Source organism: Perna viridis, chromosome 5 (genome assembly GCF_037379345.1).
Source record: "Perna viridis isolate PV_CMFRI_1.1 ecotype Kerala chromosome 5, ASM3737934v1, whole genome shotgun sequence".
Lineage (NCBI taxonomy): Eukaryota > Metazoa > Mollusca > Bivalvia > Mytilida > Mytilidae > Perna > Perna viridis.
In genome coordinates, this window is record NC_142449.1 from 13676234 (window position 1) to 13697640 (window position 21407).

A 21407-nucleotide genomic window follows, 5' to 3' on the forward strand; every position below is an offset into this window, starting at 1 on the left:
GCTATGTACTATTCCGACACTTTTAGCCGGATTGATTTTTATTCCGTTTAGCTCACAGAACACACTTCGCAGATAGTCATGCCACCCTACTTAACCGTCGTTATTATATTCCCTTAAATACCGCATGCTTAGTGGAGTAGCAGTGACTACCGATTTTAAAGCCTATGGTGTGACTCGGACGGGGATCGAACCCATAACCTCCCGCAGCAGAGGCACGCTACCTTATAACCGCCAAGATGGTTCACAAAAAGAGACACGAAGTAATAAACTGCATTAAGATTATTTGGAATATAAACATTTAACCCAACAGAAACGTTTAATTATCTATTATAATGATGGTATGGTCAATATTACAAGACAAGCTCTTTCAGCAAATTTTGTCCAATGATATAGGTTATTCAGTGATATATGATGGCTCAATTAAGCTCTTTATGTAAGTGTTTTTTAATCAGTGATACTTGAAAAAGAAAAACATTTAAAATAAACAATACAAGTTAAAAAATCAAAGCAATCGCGTGAGTAAAACTTCCGATAATGTATTGTACTTTCGAACTTATACGTCATTACATCCGTTCTTAATTATGTATCATGTACTGTTATAACAGCTGCAGTATTTGATACAAACACCTAAGTGTAATGGAATATTTACATGTGCTTGTTTTGATAGCTGTAGCGCATAGGAGTCATACAAACAAATGCGATTTTGATAAAAGGTGTACTTGTCAACATGGAAATGGCACATTAGCCGTTTACTGTGAGCATAAGAATCTGACAGAACTTCCTTATTTACCAGTTGAAACAACGACAGTACTTTTACAAAATAACCAAATAAGATACATACAAAAATCTGCTTTTATTTCATTGGTCAACATGGAGTATATGGATTTATCATGGAATCACTTGACGGTCTTTACACTAGGAACGTTTGATAGTCTTAAGAACTTAGAGACTCTTAAACTCAAGGGGAATCGCTTGTCATATAATAGTAGTGCTTTTCCGGACGGTATCTTCAAATCATTGACCTCACTGAAACATTTCGATATCAGTCATTCCCAATCTATTTTTCATAAACCTAATTTATTTCCAACGGAACCGATGACATCCCTTCGTGCATTGGAGCATTTGACGATAGATGTCGTAGCAAGTAATTCTGTGTCATACGAATTTCGAAAGATGTATCGATTGTTAAATTCCCTTTCGAAATTAGATGTAGGATATTGTCAAATAATGCATTTAACCAACGAAACGTTTTCTAATGTACCGTATTTGAAACACCTGAATATATCCCACTGTAACATACAAACTGTTGGAAAGGACCCGTTCATTCAACTAAAAGCTTTGGATACTTTAGATGCATCCTACAACTATATGTATAGTGCGGATTTTAGTCATGTATTTTTCTTTTCAGGTTTTCATACCGTCCGTGTGTTAATCCTGAGAAAAGCATTTATTGATATAGATGCATATTGGTTATTTTCACCATATTTCTTTTACTTCCTAAACCACACAGGTATTCGAGAGTTATATCTACAGGAAAATGAAATTGCTGCCGTAAGAAAAGATTTTACAAAAACCCATAGTTTGCCGTATACATTAGAAATTGCCGACTTTTCTGACAACAAAATATTCGCGTTCCATTTGTCAATGATGAACCTATCAAATTTGATTTTGAGAAACAATACATTGATCGGCCCGTATCTACATCTCAACAGATACACAGATTCAAACTGTACTAACTTGAAGCATGTTGATTTGTCAAATAATGGGATTCGATACTTGAAATACGAAATATTTAAAGGTCATGGACATGTGATTCAAATTAACTTGAGTTATAATAATCTAGACGATATTACCTTCGATCTATCGGATCTAAAAAGAATAAAACTATTAGACGTATCTAACAATAATATCAGGGCCATTTCAAGAGATACAACTCGAGACGCGATTGTAACATTTAGACAGACCAACGGTCTTCTGATTAATCTTTCCAACAATAACATACAATGTAATTGTCTAACTTTACCATTCCTTCAATGGATGATTGATAATTCAGACGTATTTGACGGATTCGACAACTATACATGTACGTACACAAATGGCACCCGGAAACAGTTGTTACGTCTGCCAAGAATAGTAGAATTAATACAAAAACAGTGCGCTTCATACCTAACTGTCATAGTTTGTACATGTTTGGGAATAATTCTGACTTTTTTAATCATTTTTATTGCGCTTGTTTTCAGGTATCGTTGGCGACTCCGCTTTTTGTATTACATGACGAAACGGAAATATAGAAGTCAAACCCAAAACGAAAATCATAATTACATCTATGATGTATTTCTGTCGTATTCCAACCAAGACGACGACTTTGTCCAAGCTCATTGTTTACCTAACTTGGAGGAAAAGGGTAATCTTCGGCTTTGCATTCATCAACGGGATTTCCTTCCCGGTATGGAGATAACACAGAATATTTCGGACAGCATCCGTAACAGCCAAGTTACAGTGTGTGTCATATCGAAATCTTTTTTCGAATCTTATTTTTGTATGTTTGAACTAAACATGGCAAGAATGGAAAGCGTCTATGCTAGAGAAGGCAAAAATATTCTTCTTTTGGTTTTATATGAACAGCTACGTCCAGCTGAAATGCCTCTAACAGTGCTTGAAATTATACAGAAACGTTCGTACATTGAGTACCCAAACGACGAACAAGGTAATGTTGTTTTCTGGGAAAAGTTGATAGCTGCCATTAAAAACAATTCACTGGAAATATTTTAAAGAAAAACAACTATCTTTACTTGATTTAAGAACTATTTAAATGTTTTTTTCTTAACACTCTTTTCCGGTCTCCTCATAAAAAATCAAATTTCAAACCATACAAGTTAGATCAATAAAACTTCTGGGAGTACGGATTGTTTCGATTAAAGCTGTGAATTAGTGTTTTCTTTGTATTCATAATGGTTATTCAGTATTTGATTGAATGAAGGGTAATAACAAAATTACCGAACTGGTAAAATCTAGGTAGTAGTCCAAAGGAGAGCCCGTTCAACAAATAGCAATATGGGGTTAAATTCATTTTTTTGCATGAAACATATGTACATAAATATTAAAGAAAATTTAATTATTTTAAAATGAGAACTGGAGTTTCCGAAGGGACAGTCATTTAAACCTGGTCAAGTCCTTTATAAAACTTTTGATGCAAAATTTAACGGAATTGTAATACTTGTATACAAATCTGTCTTCCTCACGCACAGACAGACAAAATTATCCCATAGTATTACTTAGTCTAGTGCAAAAGCATTGGCCATTTTCGATTCCCCATTAGATCCCATTTTACCTCTCCTTTTAAAATATCTGGTTATTCAGGGCTAGATCACCTAAATAATATATATATTCTTTATGTATTCATTCGAGATTTTCTTTCTAAGTTAACCGTCGTTATTGTAATCCTTAATAAAACAAGAAGCTCCCAGGAGCCTGAATCGCTCACCTTCTTGAATTTTGCATTTCAAAGGCAATAAATTAAACAAGAAGTTGTCCAACAATTTTTACTAAAGAAGTCTTTGGTAGGACTATCACAAGATCTTTTCAACAATTGAAAGTTTCTTTTAATCTATCATAGTCAAGATATTGACTGAAAACTATTAAAAAAAGTCATTTTTCCACTTTCAAGGGCAATAACTCTTAGAAGGAGTCTGAAGACTTTTGTAGTCCTAATAATATGGATCATTTCAGCTATTAAAAGAATTTGGATAAACCTGACGGTTTAGGTTTGTTTGTTTGTTTGTTGGGGTTTAACATCCGAGCAGCAATATTTCAGCTATATTCAGACGATGACGGTTTAGGAGATATATGTGACGGTTTAGGAGATATATGTGAAAAACTACTGTCTGACCCTTATGTTCTATTTTTAGTAATGGTGGCCACGTTTTTTGACGATTCAAAAATCCCCAAATCAGTTCTATGCAGTATACCCCAAGAAACTTTCATACCAAGTTTGGTTTCAATTGGTCAAGTAGTGTCAGAGTAGAAGATTTTGGAAAGAAATAACATTAAAAATAGCAAAAATCGTTGAAAAAGGGCAATAACTCCAACATGGCTTAGGTCTCACTAACCACTTATAACGTTTTCATTACTTTACATGTTAAAAAATAATTTTCAAAGTTTCATTGTGAATTCCCAGAACAAATGACATCTTAAAGTTGCATACCGTTGCAAAGCTTGGAAAATAAGGCTTCCAAAATCATTATGCTAATGGTACGATGATTGTAGAAATTCATCACAAAATTTACTTGAATAAATAATACTGAAAATCCACATTTTTACCTGTTCTGCTAACTGACAGCATGGAGGCAAATTACTCACACATGTAAACAATATTCATACACTTTTGTAGTTAATTACATATATGATTTTAAAGTACACATTCTCAGCTTTATTTTGACTACTTTTAATCAAAATACACACAAATAATGCACTTGCAATGCATATGTCTAGGTTCAGTGTGTTTTTGGTGCTACATGGAGGGGGTGGCCATTGGACCCGGAAGTGGTTAGTGAGATCTTAACGGATTAAAACCAAAATTTGACCAGAGATAGATCACATCATGCTGAAGGCTAGAAACCACTAATTCCACTTCCCATAGGCTTCTATGCTAATTTCACAATATTCAATGGCTTCTCTGGACTTTACCTTAACTTTAACCAGCAGAGGACTATATATCAGCTCACAATCCTCAGAATGGTATGTGGGGTTAGCAGACTTGCAGTGCTGTACTGGTCACCGGAAGTGAAGGGTCTATAAATAGCATGGGAAATCCCAGTGTTTTCACAAAATAGGGGTATATTTAGAAACCATTATGGAGATTAGGCTTCACATCACAAGAAGCAAAATGCACCTATAAAATGTACAGAAATGTTTTTCCTTTCAGAAACTGTTTAAATGTTTTACATAAGATGAGAACTATTTTCACAGCACTATGAAGAACAGGGGTAATTTCTGCGTAGGACTTTTTTTGCGTATGTTCCAAATGCTCATTGGTTGAATTGGTGGTCTGTAACCTGAACACTTTTACCCAGTCAGACTTCAGCTAAACCTAATGATTTAGGAGATCTATGCAAAAAACTACTGTATGACCCCTGTTCTATTTTTAGTAATGGTGGCCATGGTTTTTGACAAATCAAAAATCCCCACATCAGTTCTATGCAAGATACTCCAGGGAACATTCATACCAAGTTTGGTTCTAATTAGTCAAGTAGTTTCAGAGGAGAAGAGTTTTGTATAATTGTTGACGACGACGATGGACAACGATGGACGCCAAGTGATGGCAATAGCTCACCTGGCCTTTGGCAGGAAAAATAAGACAAACTGTGTATTATTTACCTTTGTACCGGTTGACATTATAACATGACAAAAGTAAGCATTGTCGTGCCTGTGTGTATCCCTACTTGTTCCATGCAGTGAAAATGGAAAAATACAAGAATTAGTTGATACTGATATAGTGCCCAAAAACACGTTAAATACCGCCACATACTTTATGTGCCTGTCCCAAGCCAGGAACCTGTTATCCAGTGGTTGTGCATGTTTTTTTTATAACCCTTGTTAATTGTTTTACTGTTTTTTTCTATAGATTAGGTCAATTTTTGTCTTTAATTAATAGTTTTACTTCATTTATTTTGGGGCCTTTTACAGCTTGCTTCATGGTATGGGTATTGCCCATCATTGAAGACAGTATGGTGAGTTGTAGAAGTTTAATTGTTCGTTGTTTGACTTTTGGTGGATGACTGTTTTATTTGCAACCATATCACATCTCTTATTTATTGTTGTTGGACAACCATAAAAACTGCTGACAACGTACATTTGCCATATCAATATAAAGCCACAAACAATATTTGAAAGCATTTCATCCATCCATCCACCAAGATAATTGCAATGAAATTCGGCTAAGCAGAATATTCAACGACTGCATATTTCCAATATCATGTGGACAGAGCGTCAGTGACGTCCTACATATATATGTATGTAAGACCAGAACTATTTACTAGAAAATATTCTGATGAAGCTGAAATTTGTCAACACGAAAGCAGACGATTGCCCAAGTGTGGAGGCGCTGTTTTGTCTTTTAATATGTCGATGGATATCATTTTTATCTTTACTTGTTTAATAATAATTAGGAAATTATTGGCTGTGTAGAAATGTATTAAGCTTTCCTAGATGAAAGTCACACATGTTCTCCTCATCGTATGAAACATCAACCATAGTATTATGAGGTGGGTAGAAATAAAGACCAGAAAAGACCTGAAGTCAAATAAGGAGAATGTCTTTTTGATCTTTAATTTCCACTCAATCTAGCAACATGGGACACACCATAAACAAAGAATGAGCTTTGTTCATCACAGGCATAGCCTAAAATCATAGTAAGTTGAATAGAATAAATTATCACTTTATTTAAATGAGTTCAACAACTTTCATCTTAACAGTCAGCATATTTATTTACAAGTCACTTCTCACTCCAAACCCTGGGCCTGTTGGTGGTTCTGACAATGATGTTAGTCCACCTTTAGGTTCTGATGCAAATCTGTGGTTCTGACCACTTCTGCAATATAAAATAAAGAAGGTTGCTACAACATATCATATCTACCTCCATCACAGAGAAAAGCCAAAGACCCCAAATATATTCAAATGCATATTATTTAATGGTGGCAATGTTTGAATGCCAATACTTCTAGAAAACATGGAATAAACTGCTGTGACATAAAACTTAAGAAGTTGGTTAAAGAGGGTAAGTTAAATGAACAACAAATCCAAGCAGACATTCACAAATGAATATAAAACAGGGTCAATCAAATTCTTGGTAAAGACTTCTAAGGTTAAAATGGTAGGTTTCAATTCATTACATTTGGTCACAGAACCAAATTTTAAACAAATGAGCTACATTAACAAATTTCTATAGATCACAATACACTAAAACAACAATACTTCCTGTAAAATGTAAAGCATCAAAAGGACAGTGCAGCAGGATCAAATATACATTGATTTCTTATTTATAATCCTACAAAATTTTAACCAAATCTGATCAGCAGGTCCAGGTAAGTTAGGTCTACATTAGTTCTTAAGAATAAGACCAACTGAGGTACAGATGTAGATCTCAACAGTCACTCCTTTGTGTGTTGGTGGGGAACAAATTACTAAAACCAATCAACTAAAGAAAATCAGAAAACTGACCATAAAATAACAAAATGAATGCTTGTTTATGTAAGAATTTGAACCATCAGATTCAGATTTGTCATATTTCTCTGGTAGAATGAGTTTTGAATTCTTTGAATATAATTCAAGGGCAGATAACAGCGTCAAAAAGATTCTGTTGGAGAACTTCCAAATTTTTCTAGCAAGTAGATGTCAGCATAAATACAAATAAAAAAGTCTGCTTAAAGTTCTAATGTGTTGTCAGATTGGTGGATTATAGACATCATTGTTGTTCAAGGAGCAAAGATTGTTCACTGTATATCATAAGGAAAGATAAATACAATAAGCTGTCTTGTAAAGTGATGAGTATACATATTCACAATAAAATAATTTAAATTAGTAAATTGGCCAACTATGTATTAAGATTGCAACAGAAGACAATCTTACTCAACCAAACTGAAAAAAAATGGACCTGAGTAGAGGCTTTACCATCATTTATACCTATTGGTCAGTCCTTAAATTGTAATACAAACCTTGGACCAGCTTTTGGCACCTTCCCTGCTTTAAGTTCATTCAGTATATTATTCATATCATCAACTGTTAAATCTTCCTGAAATCGTACATAAAATTCAGAAAAATCATGATAGTACTTTGTATACAATATAACCATTTGTAAACTTGCTGATGTTTACTTTGCATTAAATTCTATTAATTCGATGATTCTACCTGTACTGTACATTGTCAAATTACTATCCATTAAAAAGCTTTTGTGACATGTGTGATGTAACCATATAAATTTATATGATTTTAACCTTTATTTAAGATAAGTAAGATAAGGGAGTAACCGACTCAGTAATATAATTAGAGTTATGACATAACCGAATACATGCCAAGGTGGCTAAAAAAATATGTCTAGGTTCTCAGGCACTGCAGCATCCCCTATACCACTTCCATGTTGGTAATATTTGTTCTGCAGAAAAAAAAAATTCAGATAGTCATGTAAACAGTTTCATTTTACAAATTTGTCACTGGGATTGTTTTCAGGTTTGATGGAAAGGTTCAAATTCTTCAAAAGCTGTGTAAGAAATGCAGTTATTAGACATCAATTAAAACACTGCGATGAGTTTCTTCGAGCAAGATTTTTATGCCGTGGATCCCCTCATTTCCATTTTTTTTTTAAATAGTGGCCTAAGAACCTAGAACTTTTTTTTGTACTGCCTAAGGTACAAATTTATAATACTTACATAATAATTATCATTTATTTGCACCATGGGAGCATTGACACATGCCCCTAGACATTCAACTTCCATTAATGTAAACATTTTATCTTTAGTTGTCTCCCCTACCTCTATACCTATAAATAAAAAACATCTTGGTGACATTTTCCAATAAAACTGTAGTTCCCCTATGAATATCTAAGTGAAAAAATATAAGCAGTGTTCTAGGACTCTACTTTCCCATCATCTGTGGCAAGTGAAATTTTGGTGTTGGGGAAAATTGATTATTCTGCCCCACTTTCCATTTGGCAAGTAGAAAGCTGATTTATTTTTAAATATTAGTTAAGTTTGGAAAGCAAACTTCAAGTGTGGTAGAGTTAATCTACCTTTTAGAGTTTTCCTTTGGAAACTTAAAATTTGGAAAAATCCTAGAACATTCATTAGCATTAAACTGATAGATCCAGAATATAATACCAACTCTTAGTGACTGGTTTTCAGTCACTCAATACCAACGCTTAGTGATTGGTTTTGGGTCACTCAATACTAACCTTTAGTGATTGGTTTTCAGTCAATCAATACTAACTTTTCCTGATTGTTTTTCAGTCACTCAAAACCAACGCTTAGTGATTGGTTTTCAGTCACTCAATACTCAACTTTAGTGATTTGTTTTCAGTCACTCAATACTTAACTTTAGTGATTTGTTTTCAGTCACTCAATACTAATTTGTTTTTTATCTTTAAAAGAATTTTTCTTTTGACTTTCATGGTCAAATTGCTACATGTACATCCCTTTAAGATGGATTATGTGACATAATTTTTCAATTTTTCAAAAATATCACTTTCTAACACAGTTAACATATTGCAATCAATAAAATAAAACTGCATAGATTTTTTATCTACTTTTCAAATACTAAAATTTAGCTTTACTCACCTAAATTTTTTTTGATAGCCTCTAGAATGACATCAGATCCAACTCCCCCTAATATACATGGTGTTGTTGTGCAGATCTGTACAAAATATTTCCCTACAGGTTGCCTATAATAATAGTATGTTCATTTAAAAAAAAGAAAACTGACAAAATTGAGAACAGCAGAACAGATGATGTTGAATAAAAATCAAGACATCTAAATAGAAATGAAGTTTTAGGTAGTAATATCAAAGGAGGCAACAACATTATATTCCATATTGTCTAGATACAACACCGATCACCCCTTATTATCAATCATTTCTACTTAATTTTCACACATTATGACCAGTGTAAGAAATTAAGAACCTAACACCCGTTCAAGTAGAAGATAGAGAAATATCAGACACCCTAGGGTAAGATTTAATTGTTTTCCAACTAGACTCCACTGAGTAAGTGATCTTACCCAAAGATATTTGAAAATTCCAAAGCTGGTGCTTGATTTTTTTTCTCACTTTGATTTTGTTTTCCAATTAAATGTTTTGAATTAGAATAACCTACATTTAATATCTAATCATAACATGTGGTCTATGATACATCAGGGCCAGGTGTAAAATATAGGTCAAATCATAACATGTGGCCTATGATACATCAGGGCCAGGTGTAAAATAATACCTAATCATAACATGTGGCCTATGATACATCAGGGCCAGGTGTAAAATAATACCTAATCATAACATGTGGCCTATGATACATCAGGGCCAGGTGTAAAATAATACCTCATCATAACATGTGGTCAATGATACATCAGGACCAGGTGTAAAATATAGGTCAAAACAGTAAATAAAAAAAAATGAATGAAATAACCAATAACTGATCATGCACGTTAAAAGTCAATTTTTTTAGGAAATTCAGACATATTGGTAAGATTTGATTGTTCATTAACTCTTTAATTGTGCCAATTTGTTTTACTGGAAAGCACATGTGTTCTTTCTCATCCTGTGGGCAAGATAAGAAAATTTTGTAGAGCTAAAAATAGGACCTTTCTACTGGTAGTCCTTTAAGTGAGAAAAATGTGTTCTCCTCTCTAGGGACTTTTTCTTCTCTGCAGACAATTTGTTTTGCATTCTATAATAATCATAAAACCAGTTATTTTGCTTTGTAATGTATTGAACAAAGAGCACAACTTTTTTGACATTGTCAAGACAAGGTACATGCAAAGATAAACAGAATCTTACACAACAAACCACATCTCAATAGTTAAATATTCAATTTTAAAATGCCCAGAAAGCCTTAAGTAGACTTAGAATTTGAAAAAGTAACTGTCTCTAGTGTAGAAATGCCATTACACATTTATTGGGTATGAATTCATGATGTGAATTTTTATAGTTCTTTTTATCTAGTGTATTTGAAAATTTAAATATATCTCTTCTCCATGTTGTCATTAGATTTCTAAGAACATGTACACTGCTTGAAATGTCCATGTTTTCCATTTTTTGCGTTCATTCATTATCATCCGTTTACACATCGTCTTGCGTTCTTTTAAACGCATGATAGAAGTGTTTAAGTTTTGCACGTTCATTATTTCCTTGATCTTATTGTTATTTTTTGTCTTTTCATTAGTTCTATTTTCTGTTTTTTCTTTCTTCCTTATTCGTTAAAATTCATATTTTTCATCATTCGTATATCGTGCATTTACACCCACACTATGAGCTTTTGTCTATCATGTGTTTAAACAAATGCCAACAGTGTTCATTTATCGTGTGTTTAAACACACGCTGGGAGTATCTGTTTATCATGCATTTAAACGCACTGGGAGTATTAGTTTTTCGTGTGTTTACTGATCATTTAGTGTGCATTTAGGTGTCGTGCATGCGGTAAACCTAAATGTCTCACAGAGTTAAGACCTTAATAAGTCACTATATATCAATATTGTCCCCTAACTCATACTATTAATCAGTTATATACAATGAATTTGTTTTTGCCTTCTAAATACGTGTACATACAACTTGAACATACCTATTAAACATGGTGTAGAATGTCGCTACCTCGTAAACTCTCATTTTAGGCATCTTCAGTATTTCTGCTACTTTATGCATAGCAGATATTGGCAGCCAACCTGAAATATTTTATTAAACAAAATGAACCATAGATAACTAGCAGTGAATTATCAAATTTTTCCTGTGTAATATATTTCAATAAATCACATGTGAAATATATTCTGTTACTTCTGATTTTCTACCACCAAAGCATTCCAACATATGATCTCTTGTGGTGTTAATTTCACTTCACATCACTGATTATTTGGAATATCAACCCAACCATTACAAATCTTAAATTTTAATCCATATAATAAATAGGATAACCAATTGGTTAATGTGAATAACCAAAATATAATTACTGATGCCGAGAAAGCCTCAAGATTTAACTTGTGCATGGAACAAAAATTTGGTGTTCCCTGGCACTAGTGATAATATTATTCCAATTAATTATCCTATCAACCTAGCATGATTACTATAATGAGAAAGCACATGAAACTTTATGTACTGACAATGCTAATTAGACAGACTATGGGGCAAAATTACAATGTCAATTATGAATATCATTTAATTACTTTGTAACATAGTCAATATTTGTACAAATACAAGTTGTATCATCGAGCTGTGCTGTCATTGCATACAAGTACATTTTGCCTGTAATTTTTTTTAGGCTGCACCCTTAATGATTAAAGACTACTACACAGTCGGCAATTCTCCATGCATTCCATGTAACAATATGAAATTATATTTCAACAAATTCTACAAGATTTAAAAATGATTCTTTTGTTTTTATCATGTATATATTATAGGATAAAACAATGTTGAAGTACTTTTTTAAAAAAATACAGCCTAAGTGATGCAGGATGTTGAAAATTCTCCCATTTACTAACCCTCATAAATATACAGGCAATACCTTAATATTGCTCATATATAAATGCAGTTTGTAGTATGAACAGCAGTCTCCAACATAGGCCATCAGCCCGACACACGCGGCTGTTAAAAAGCTGTAAGGGCTTGTGAAATGCATGTTGGGAAATGGCAGTAGGGCTTGTCAAATTTTTTTCCAAAGATTTGATGATCAGGGCAAATTTGTGTCAACAGCAGTCCTTATCATGTTCTTCATAAGTTTGTATGAAATAAACATTATTAAAAGATTTCTGATGTAATGTGTCTAATTATAAGTCACTTAGAAACCAAATGTTTATGGAAGAATATATATAAAATAATTCAGTTGTTATATTCCACTTGCTATTGATCACTACATTAAACTCCTGACTTGAGGAGAATGATGATGAGGGCCTGAAATATTCGAGTAAGGAAATATGCTGATACAAATTATTTCATTATAAAATACATGTATGTCAATATTTGTTATAATATAAGGCTTGTTAAATTTCATAAGGCCTTGTAAATTTAAACATGTATAAGCCCTTCTGACATGTGCTGTGAAAATTATAGGTTGATGACTGTGACATGTAAAAGAAGTCTTTCTAATCACATTGGCATTGGTGTTTTTAGCATAAATGATTCAAAACCTTCAGCATCATAAATTCATGTACAAAATTATAAAATGGCTGCGCTTTTGCACAATCTTAACAACCTTCCATATAAAACACTATATAAGGATATGTCACTGTGTTATTCTAATTACATGTTATCTGAAGAATTAAGCTCAACAGGAAGACAAAACACTATTATGATTATATATTTATCAATTTCAGACATTCTATAGGAAACTGGCAACTGTAACATTCAATATCTGTTTAATATATTTCAAAATAAGTCAAAAAAGGTGTCTGTAAAACTTCAAACTGTAAAACTTCAAACAAAAGCATAGGTTTTCCCAACTTGTTTAGAGTATTGTGATGAACTATTTTATTACTGCATAGTTGTGTCAACTATTTCATAGTAAACATGAGTTGTCTCCCTTGCATGACAGTCTTCTATATATATATATATATATATATATATATATATATATATATAAATATATATATATATATATATATATATATATATATATGTATGTATGTATGTATGTATGTATGTATGTATGTATGTATGTATGTATGTATGTATGTATGTATGTATGTATGTATGTATTCCTAACCAATCACCATACTCCTATACCCTTCAACAAGTAGCCACCCTCCATCACAATAACACAGGAAAGTAATTGTCATATTGTTTTCATTCATACCATGTTGTCTTTGAGCTAGGTCAAGTAGTGGTATAGTGGCTGCTGCATGATGACCTTCAGGATAATTCTTTATGATTAATTCACATCGCTACAATCATAATGAATAAAAAAAATAAAAACGCTATTTGTGGTATGATTCTAACCAAGTATAACTTAAATTTGATTAAAGTTTGATACTTCAAGACATTTTAATACAATTATTTAATTTGAACTCTGAAAATTTAAGTTTGACTAACAGGTTTTAGGATTTTACTTCTAAACCTTTGGTAAAATGACAAATTTGTATTTTTCAGCAGTTTTATTTCTGAACCACAGTACAAATTTAAAGTGTATACTAAGTTTTAAGATGATACCTTCAAATTTTCTGCTGTGAATTCAAAAGGAGTGTCAGCATTATTTTCAGGTGTATCTCTGTGCTGTAACAAATCATGTCAATTATTAAAGCAAACAATTTCAGAACAAAAAAATATGTTAAAAAAAGAAATACAATGAAAATCGATCAATGTTTTGATATCTGGATATTTTGTTATCCATCACCAATTCACCAAATCATCCTCACAATGTCAAGTCTACCTCATCCAATCATGTCCATTAGATGACTGCAAGAAAAAACACAGATCTAACATCATAAGGGCGACTTCAATGTTACATATAATACATATCAAGTCCAGTATATTTTATAGCTTGAGAAATGATGATAACTGCCTACATGAACATAACATATTTTTACTATATTCATTAATGGTTATGTTAAAATAATCATCTAGATAAAGTGGATGCAGTAAATTTATTTACATTAGTTTAAATAGTGAATAAAACAGACAGACAAAAACATGGTGAAATTAGAAACATACTTGTGCTTTGTTAACTTCTGCAAAGTGTTTGATTCTATCAACCATCTCTGCTTATGGCATAAACTTAAACTGATACGAACTATACAAAGCATGAACTATAATATACAAAGTTGTGTGCAACTGAATGGTGATTTAATGGACTAGTTCTCTATCAAGTCTGGTGTTCGACAAGGAGAAAATATGACAACTACATTATTTGCAATCTTTATAAGACACCTCACAATACTGTGGCATAAGACTAAGTGAAAAGTTTGAAGTCAGCATTCTTTTATATGTAGACAATATTGTTTTGATTGCAGACTTTGAGAAAAACCTTCAACGATAATTATTAACACTGCATTGATGGTCATCAAAGTGGTAACTTAAAGTGAACAAAGACGTCATAAGTAATGCATGTATGTAAGACTTACAGTGCCATATCAGCTCACAAGTTTTAACTTGGAACATATTGACTTCACTTATAGTGTCAAGGAATTCACAACAGCTGGTAGTAGAGCTCTCAGTTTTATACTAACATCAAAATATTACCAAATAGACGATATTCATTACGAAACATTCACAAAGTTATAATTTACAAGTATGTTACCAGTAATGAACAATTCGTCAGGAATTAGGGACTACAAATGTTTTGACATTATAGAACGACTTCAATAAAGAGCAATAAGAACTTATCTTGGAGTAGGAAAGTGTGCACCCATTCCTGCAATTTGTGGTGATATGGGATGGACTCAAGCATATATCCAATGACATTGTAATATTATAAGTCTCTAGCATAGATTAGTTAGTATGGACTCTAATAGACTACCACGAAGACACTTCATATGGGACTCCTCTTAAACTAAGAAGTCCAACACAACATTGGCAAGAATGAGAATTGGAACATTTTAATTGAAGATAGAGAAGGGATGATAGCATGGCATCCCATCAGACAGACTATTTTGTAAACTTTGCAAAAGTGGCTTCATCAAAGATGAATAACTTCGATAGATAACTGAAAAGTGTTTCATAAGCCTTTGAAGGCTGGCCGATGATTTTATATATTCTTCAAATTTATATGATGACATGTTATATCCAGCTGCAGTTTAAAATAAATTATACATATATTTCAATGTGTTTAACTTACAACAAAAAGTTGACCACCACCACCACAAAGTCTGGTTCCAGTCTGTAAATGTCTTGCTTGTGTCTAAAATTAAATCAAATTAGTTATAAAATGATCTTATTTAAAAGCATACATCTTTAGAGTGTGTAATAGATTAACCTCAAAGATAATGCAAAGCTTTTTTTTTTTTTAAATTCATATTTTCACCAGAGTTTATCCCAAAAGTGCTCGTAACTCAAAAACAAGCATATAAATGTATTGTACATCATTGCTATGCTTAAGACCCTAAAACAAGAGAACAAAATGTTTAGCATGGGGTAGAACTAGTTTCAATGGTTACGAAGAATATCCCAAGTACCATCAAACTGGGGTGAGATCATAATAAGCAGAATACCAAAGGTAGGCAAGTCAAATACTCTCTATCATTCCATAACTAATTATCTTTTTTACTCACATAACTATTTTCCAACACAAGGGTAAACAACCATGATATACACAAGGGCTTGTTATTTGGTTACAAAACATTAACAACAAACACATCACACAGAGTGTTTTTTTTTTAATGTCTAACATATGCAGATTTTTACACTACATTGTGTATTTTCTATTTACTTGTGTGTTTCCAAACTGATGAACCTTAGGTTGTAGTTTAAGAGTCAAAGAACTTTAGAACTTATGACTTAACTTCTGACAAGGTGTATTTCTAATCTCTACAATAGATGTTTTTGAAGTAGTCACAAATTTGTTCACTCTACACAAGTGTTCTAAAAGATTATGTATCTTCAGCAAGTTAAACCTACTGGTAATCAAGCAATAAATATTCTAATTGTATGCTAATTCCAAAGACAGCATTTCAAATGGGTACAGTCAAAATTACCAGGACAGATGGGAAAAAGGTCACTTATTTTACTACATGGAAAGCATATTTTGACAAAACATAATTCTAATGGTAATTCTTCGGCTACTTTTAAAAATTTTTTTGCGTCATAAAATGCACATTTTTTTAACCAGATATATAAATTCAAAATGCTAAAAACCAAAGATCAAGTTACCAGTTTTTGCAACGGATTTCTCATCAAGTACAGTATACATGTAAATGTAATTTAAATTTGATCACCTTCAACTTTGCAAGGGTAATGAAATTGTACAATAAGATTTAAGTACCTGATTCTTTGTAAGAATCAGGCAATCATTGGCACATCATAATTCTTACTTTGGTCTTTTTGTCTCAAATATACTCAATACATCTAGAAAACAACTGAAAAGCCTGAAAATTTTTACACTATTTTTCCATAGACCATTCAACTAAATTTGGCCTACCAATATCTTAAAAAGGCAATTTTTACCAACACTTTGATGGTTATTGCTGGAGGTTATCAGGTATGAATACTTGGATAATGCAATAGAATTGCTGCCTTTTTTTTCTTCACCTTGTACACATTTTGCCAGATTCTTAGACAAAGTTTTAACTTTTCCATTGAGGATCAAAGTTAAGACTCCTCAGTGATTGACCAGTGACAAACTAATTTTGCTCAAGAACAAAATTAACTAAATATTGAAATTTACTACCTACTACATCACGGGTAAGCCATTCTACCACATTCAATACTTTCTTAGCTAATAATCGTTTAAAAGGGTGTAAATTGGTATAGAAGTAAATAAATGGTATTATAGTGGTTTAACCCCACTCTGGTGGTCAAAATATTAGGCCTCCAATAAAAATTCAAATCAACAATTGATGGACATGTTCTGGGTGGCCTTGGGTTAAAATTTTCATCCCAGTGGGGTTGTTGTCTCTTTGACATACAAAATGTATACACCATACCTACAACTGTATTCTCGTTATATTTGTTTCTATACATGTAGCCTGGATATTATTCTATTAAATGTTGAAAAATTATTATAATTGTAAATGCTGACCTACTTAAGGAATAGATGAATGACAAGGGTCACCGTCCACATTATTGTTTTTGCTTCACCTGGTCCCAGTGCAAAGGTGAAATCACAATGGCGAACTTATGAAAAGAATAATAAACCATATATGGAATTTTCAGCTGATTTGAATATGTTAGTAAACACCTCAACCTAATCTTGATGAAGTATGATCCACACATGCAGGCCCATGTTCTTTATTACACAAAAAAATCCAAATAATTTTGTGATTGCACAAGAAAATAATTAAACTACTATATAAGTTATTGGCAAAAACAAAATCGACAAGATGGCTGCAAAAAGGGTATCCTGCATATATATGAATTAATATCTCCAACTCCAATGATGCCATTATGTTACAACAAATGTGAAAAGCTGGGCTATACAAACCGAACAGCTTTGAGACTGTAATAAGACTGGTGGTATCTTGAATAACCAAAAAACCTGTCTTTTTTCTGAAAACCAGGTCTATATATATCCAAAAACTTCAATAAAATATGTTTTTTATGGTATAATTCTTCCAATATTATTTATATATATACATTAAATAACAGGGGTTTCATTAATTTTTCAGGCAGAAGGTACTTTACAGAAAGTAAGAGGTACCAAATAAATTCTGCAAGGGGTCGGGGGCCACTTAAGGCCCCCAGTGGGTCCAGGGCAACACCTTGGTGCGGGGTATTATTATTTTTGTAATAAAACTTGGTTGTTGTTTATTGCCTAATTATTACTGTGACATGTAGAGCAATTGCATGTGTCATATTGTGAAATGTTGGTCTAAAAATCATTGTCTGATAAGAAATTATTTGCTTCTGAAAAAGAACAAGGCTGGCAGTTTTAGTCTGGTTGACTTTTAGTCAGACATAATTAATTAAACATTACAATGTATTTATTTTCTATTATTACTTACAACCATGTTGAATCTCAGATCCAATATTTTTTTATATTCTAGTGACAAAAGGCCAGACATGTTCTTTTCAAACTAAGGGTTGCCAGAAGATTTTTACCAAAACTCCCCCTCCCTGCTGAATGGAATGGCTGTCCTTTAAATCATATTCTATATTTAAAGTTTGTTTCATGTGTTGACTTGTTGTCAACACTAAAAATTTCTGCACTTGTCCGCACAAATCACAACAAATATCGGGAAAAATGACGGGTATGGGGCAATTCCAAATACGAGGAGCATTTTTTGACACGTTTTCACAGAATCTTCACCTGTATTTAGCTTTGAAATTCAGCACAAAATAATTGGTGATTGCTTTGACATTGTTATGTCACCACATGTTTTCTAGGACATTATGTTAAATCGTCGTAGGTTGAAGCGCTTTACTGATTAGATTCTGAAGTGGACCTTGAAGAAGACACAAATATAAACAATAATAAACACTAAAGATTGCAATTTTGGAGATATACCCATAGCCTACAGACCGAACGATCTTAGATATCTATTTACTAGATTTTTCCTTATGATTTTTTTTTTTTGCTTTTATTTTATTCTGTCGGTACCAGACGCTACCGTAGCTGGGTAAAAGTACCGGGTACTGGCTCTTAATGAAAGCACTGAAATAAGTTTGTTCATGAACAAATAATGTTTTTCATGCATAATACAACACTTTCAAACTACCCAACAAAAGTCGGTAATAATCAATATGGTGTCGGAAAGACACTTGACTAATTTCAAAGGTACTGAAAGAGTAATCAAGGGAACCAAGGTTATAGCGGTAATCAAAAGAATGTATTCCAGGGACAAAGACCAGACATGGAAAACAGACATACACAACTAAGAACATAAAGTAACTAAAATCATACATACAAAGTAACAAAAGTAAATGAGCATAGACCAGGTGCACCGACAGGGTAAGTGTCCTCTGCTTTTCTAGAGCACCTGCCGAGTTGCTCATAAAAAGTAAAGTCCGGGGTAGACAAACGAGGACAGGAAAACTATGACTTGTTGAATAAATCAGTTTCCATGGTGCTGATGGACACACCATAACGATCCACAAGTTCATGATGATGACCATAAAACTTCTGTAGTGATGATTTCAATCTTGTAGCAACATAACCCTGTTCCAGAAGCCTATTTTTTAGAGTTCTAGCACGATACAAAAAGTCTGCGTAGTTTAGGCAAGCTCTGGCATAACGTATGAGTTGTGATATGAACACTCCATACGCAGGAGCCGAAGGGATGTTGCCACAGATGAAAGGAAAGTTGACTATTCTGAATGAAAAGTCATCACATTTGTCGTAAAGTTTGGTCAATAGTTTTCCTTTACCATCAATTTCTAAGTGTAGGTCAAGATATGAGGCCGACTTAACAGTGTCTGTAGTATCCTTCTTCTCAAGTTCTTTTGGGTAGATGCAATGTATCAAATCCCCTAAATTAGGATTGTTTAAAGATAATACATCATCTATATAGCGGAAACTGAGATCAAAGGATCTAGCCAAACAATATTCTTTCTTTCTGATCAGATCAGCTATAAAGTCAGCCTCATAAGAGTGAAGGAATAGGTCAGCAAGTAAAGGAGCACAATTTGTTCCATTGGAATGCCGACCGTTTGTTGAAAAACACGTCCACCACACTGGACAAATATGTTGTCGATTAAAAATTCCAGCATTTTGTAAACATCCTCCTCTGTATATTTGGATTACAAAGTATGAGGAATCTCTACCAAGAACTATATATTTGTATCTAGATGTACCATCTTCTTTGGAAAAACAACAATGTATAATGTTTTTAAGTTGGGATTTTAACTGAGTATGGGGAATAGAAGTATACAGTGTTGAAAAATCATAGGTTTTAATGCTATTATATTCAGATAATAGTCTTGAACTGATTGTCTCCAAAAGATCTTTCAAATTTTTCAGGATCCACATTGAATTAATACCACTACGGGAGTAACAAGTGTTGTGGTAGGACTGCAGACCCTCTTTGACAGTTGTGAGTACAGAAGTTAAAAGTTTTGAAAGAGGTTTGATGGTACGTTTTGCAGATCCAGCTATGAAATGTTGTTTGTATGGATTCTTGTGAAGTTAAGGAATCCAGTACATAGACAGTAAATCACAATCATCGTCCTTGGTAGAGAGACCAAAAGAGGATAGCACAGATTTATGGTTTTCCACAATCTCTTCTTTGGAGAGAGTGATAGCAGTATAGGTCTTATCACTGCTATTATATTCTACGTCTACCTCTGATAATAAACATTGGATATAAAATGTTTTGCAGACAAAAACAATTCTAAACCATATTTATTTCAGACTTTTGTTGGGTAGCAAGAATATTTATTTCAGACTTTTGTTGGGTAGCAAGAAAGTGTGGGAATAACAAGTATATTAATTAACATAAAGAGCAATGATACCACCCAAATACATATTTCATTTAAGTCTTCAGAAATATACACCTGGTTTTTTTGGTCATTCAAGCTAAATGTGTTCCTGAGACTGGTAAATTAAATTTGTTTCTTTGACTTTGGGAGCATTACCGGCCTCTTATTATTATTTTATTCTATTAAGCTCTATGATTGATGTTTTCCTTAAATAGAATAAACCATAACACTGGTTGTTAATGACAGTTATGCAATTGACCCAGAGCAAATCGACGCTGCAAAGGTCAAGCGATTGTGAATGTGAGCAATTTAGAAAGATTGGCATGAAAATCCAGAATGCATAATGCAAGGAGTGAAATATTGTGTACAGATAATGGACATGGATATTTACAAAGGACTTTGGTGTTATAATCTTCTTGCACAAAGTCCTAATCATCTTTATAAATTATCCTTGGTGTGCAGACTGAAAACCGGAAGTCTTCTTCTGTATTTTGCACACTCGGAGTTAATGAAATAGTCATATGTGAAAAATTTTGAATCGGGCACAAATAAATACCACTTTTATTTTTTGTCATTTTATTGATATTTTAATGTTTTATGACAATACTATGATACAATAACACTAATTTGGTATGATTATTTATCTGCGTTACTGCAA

At 32.9% G+C, this 21407-nt stretch overlaps 2 protein-coding genes across 2 annotated transcripts; one reads left to right on the forward strand and one right to left on the reverse strand.

Annotated features, from left to right (window-relative positions):
* Positions 1-591: 591 nt before the first annotated feature.
* Positions 592-2934, forward strand: LOC148616121 (toll-like receptor 4). The gene has a single exon (XM_088582823.1). The coding sequence runs from the start codon at positions 637-639 to the stop codon at positions 2770-2772; it is 2136 nt and encodes a 711-aa protein (XP_088438949.1). The 5' UTR covers positions 592-636; the 3' UTR covers positions 2773-2934.
* A 3486-nt stretch (positions 2935-6420) lies between these two features.
* Positions 6421-21265, reverse strand: LOC148616122 (NADH dehydrogenase [ubiquinone] flavoprotein 2, mitochondrial-like). Its single transcript, XM_088582824.1, has 9 exons — positions 21141-21265; positions 15516-15578; positions 13892-13954; positions 13539-13626; positions 11319-11418; positions 9327-9430; positions 8424-8533; positions 7713-7789; positions 6421-6589 (listed from the first exon to the last, which is right to left on the reverse strand). The coding sequence occupies exons 1-9, from the start codon at positions 21183-21185 to the stop codon at positions 6487-6489; spliced, it is 753 nt and encodes a 250-aa protein (XP_088438950.1). The 5' UTR covers positions 21186-21265; the 3' UTR covers positions 6421-6486.
* Between the last annotated feature and the right edge of the window lie 142 nt (positions 21266-21407).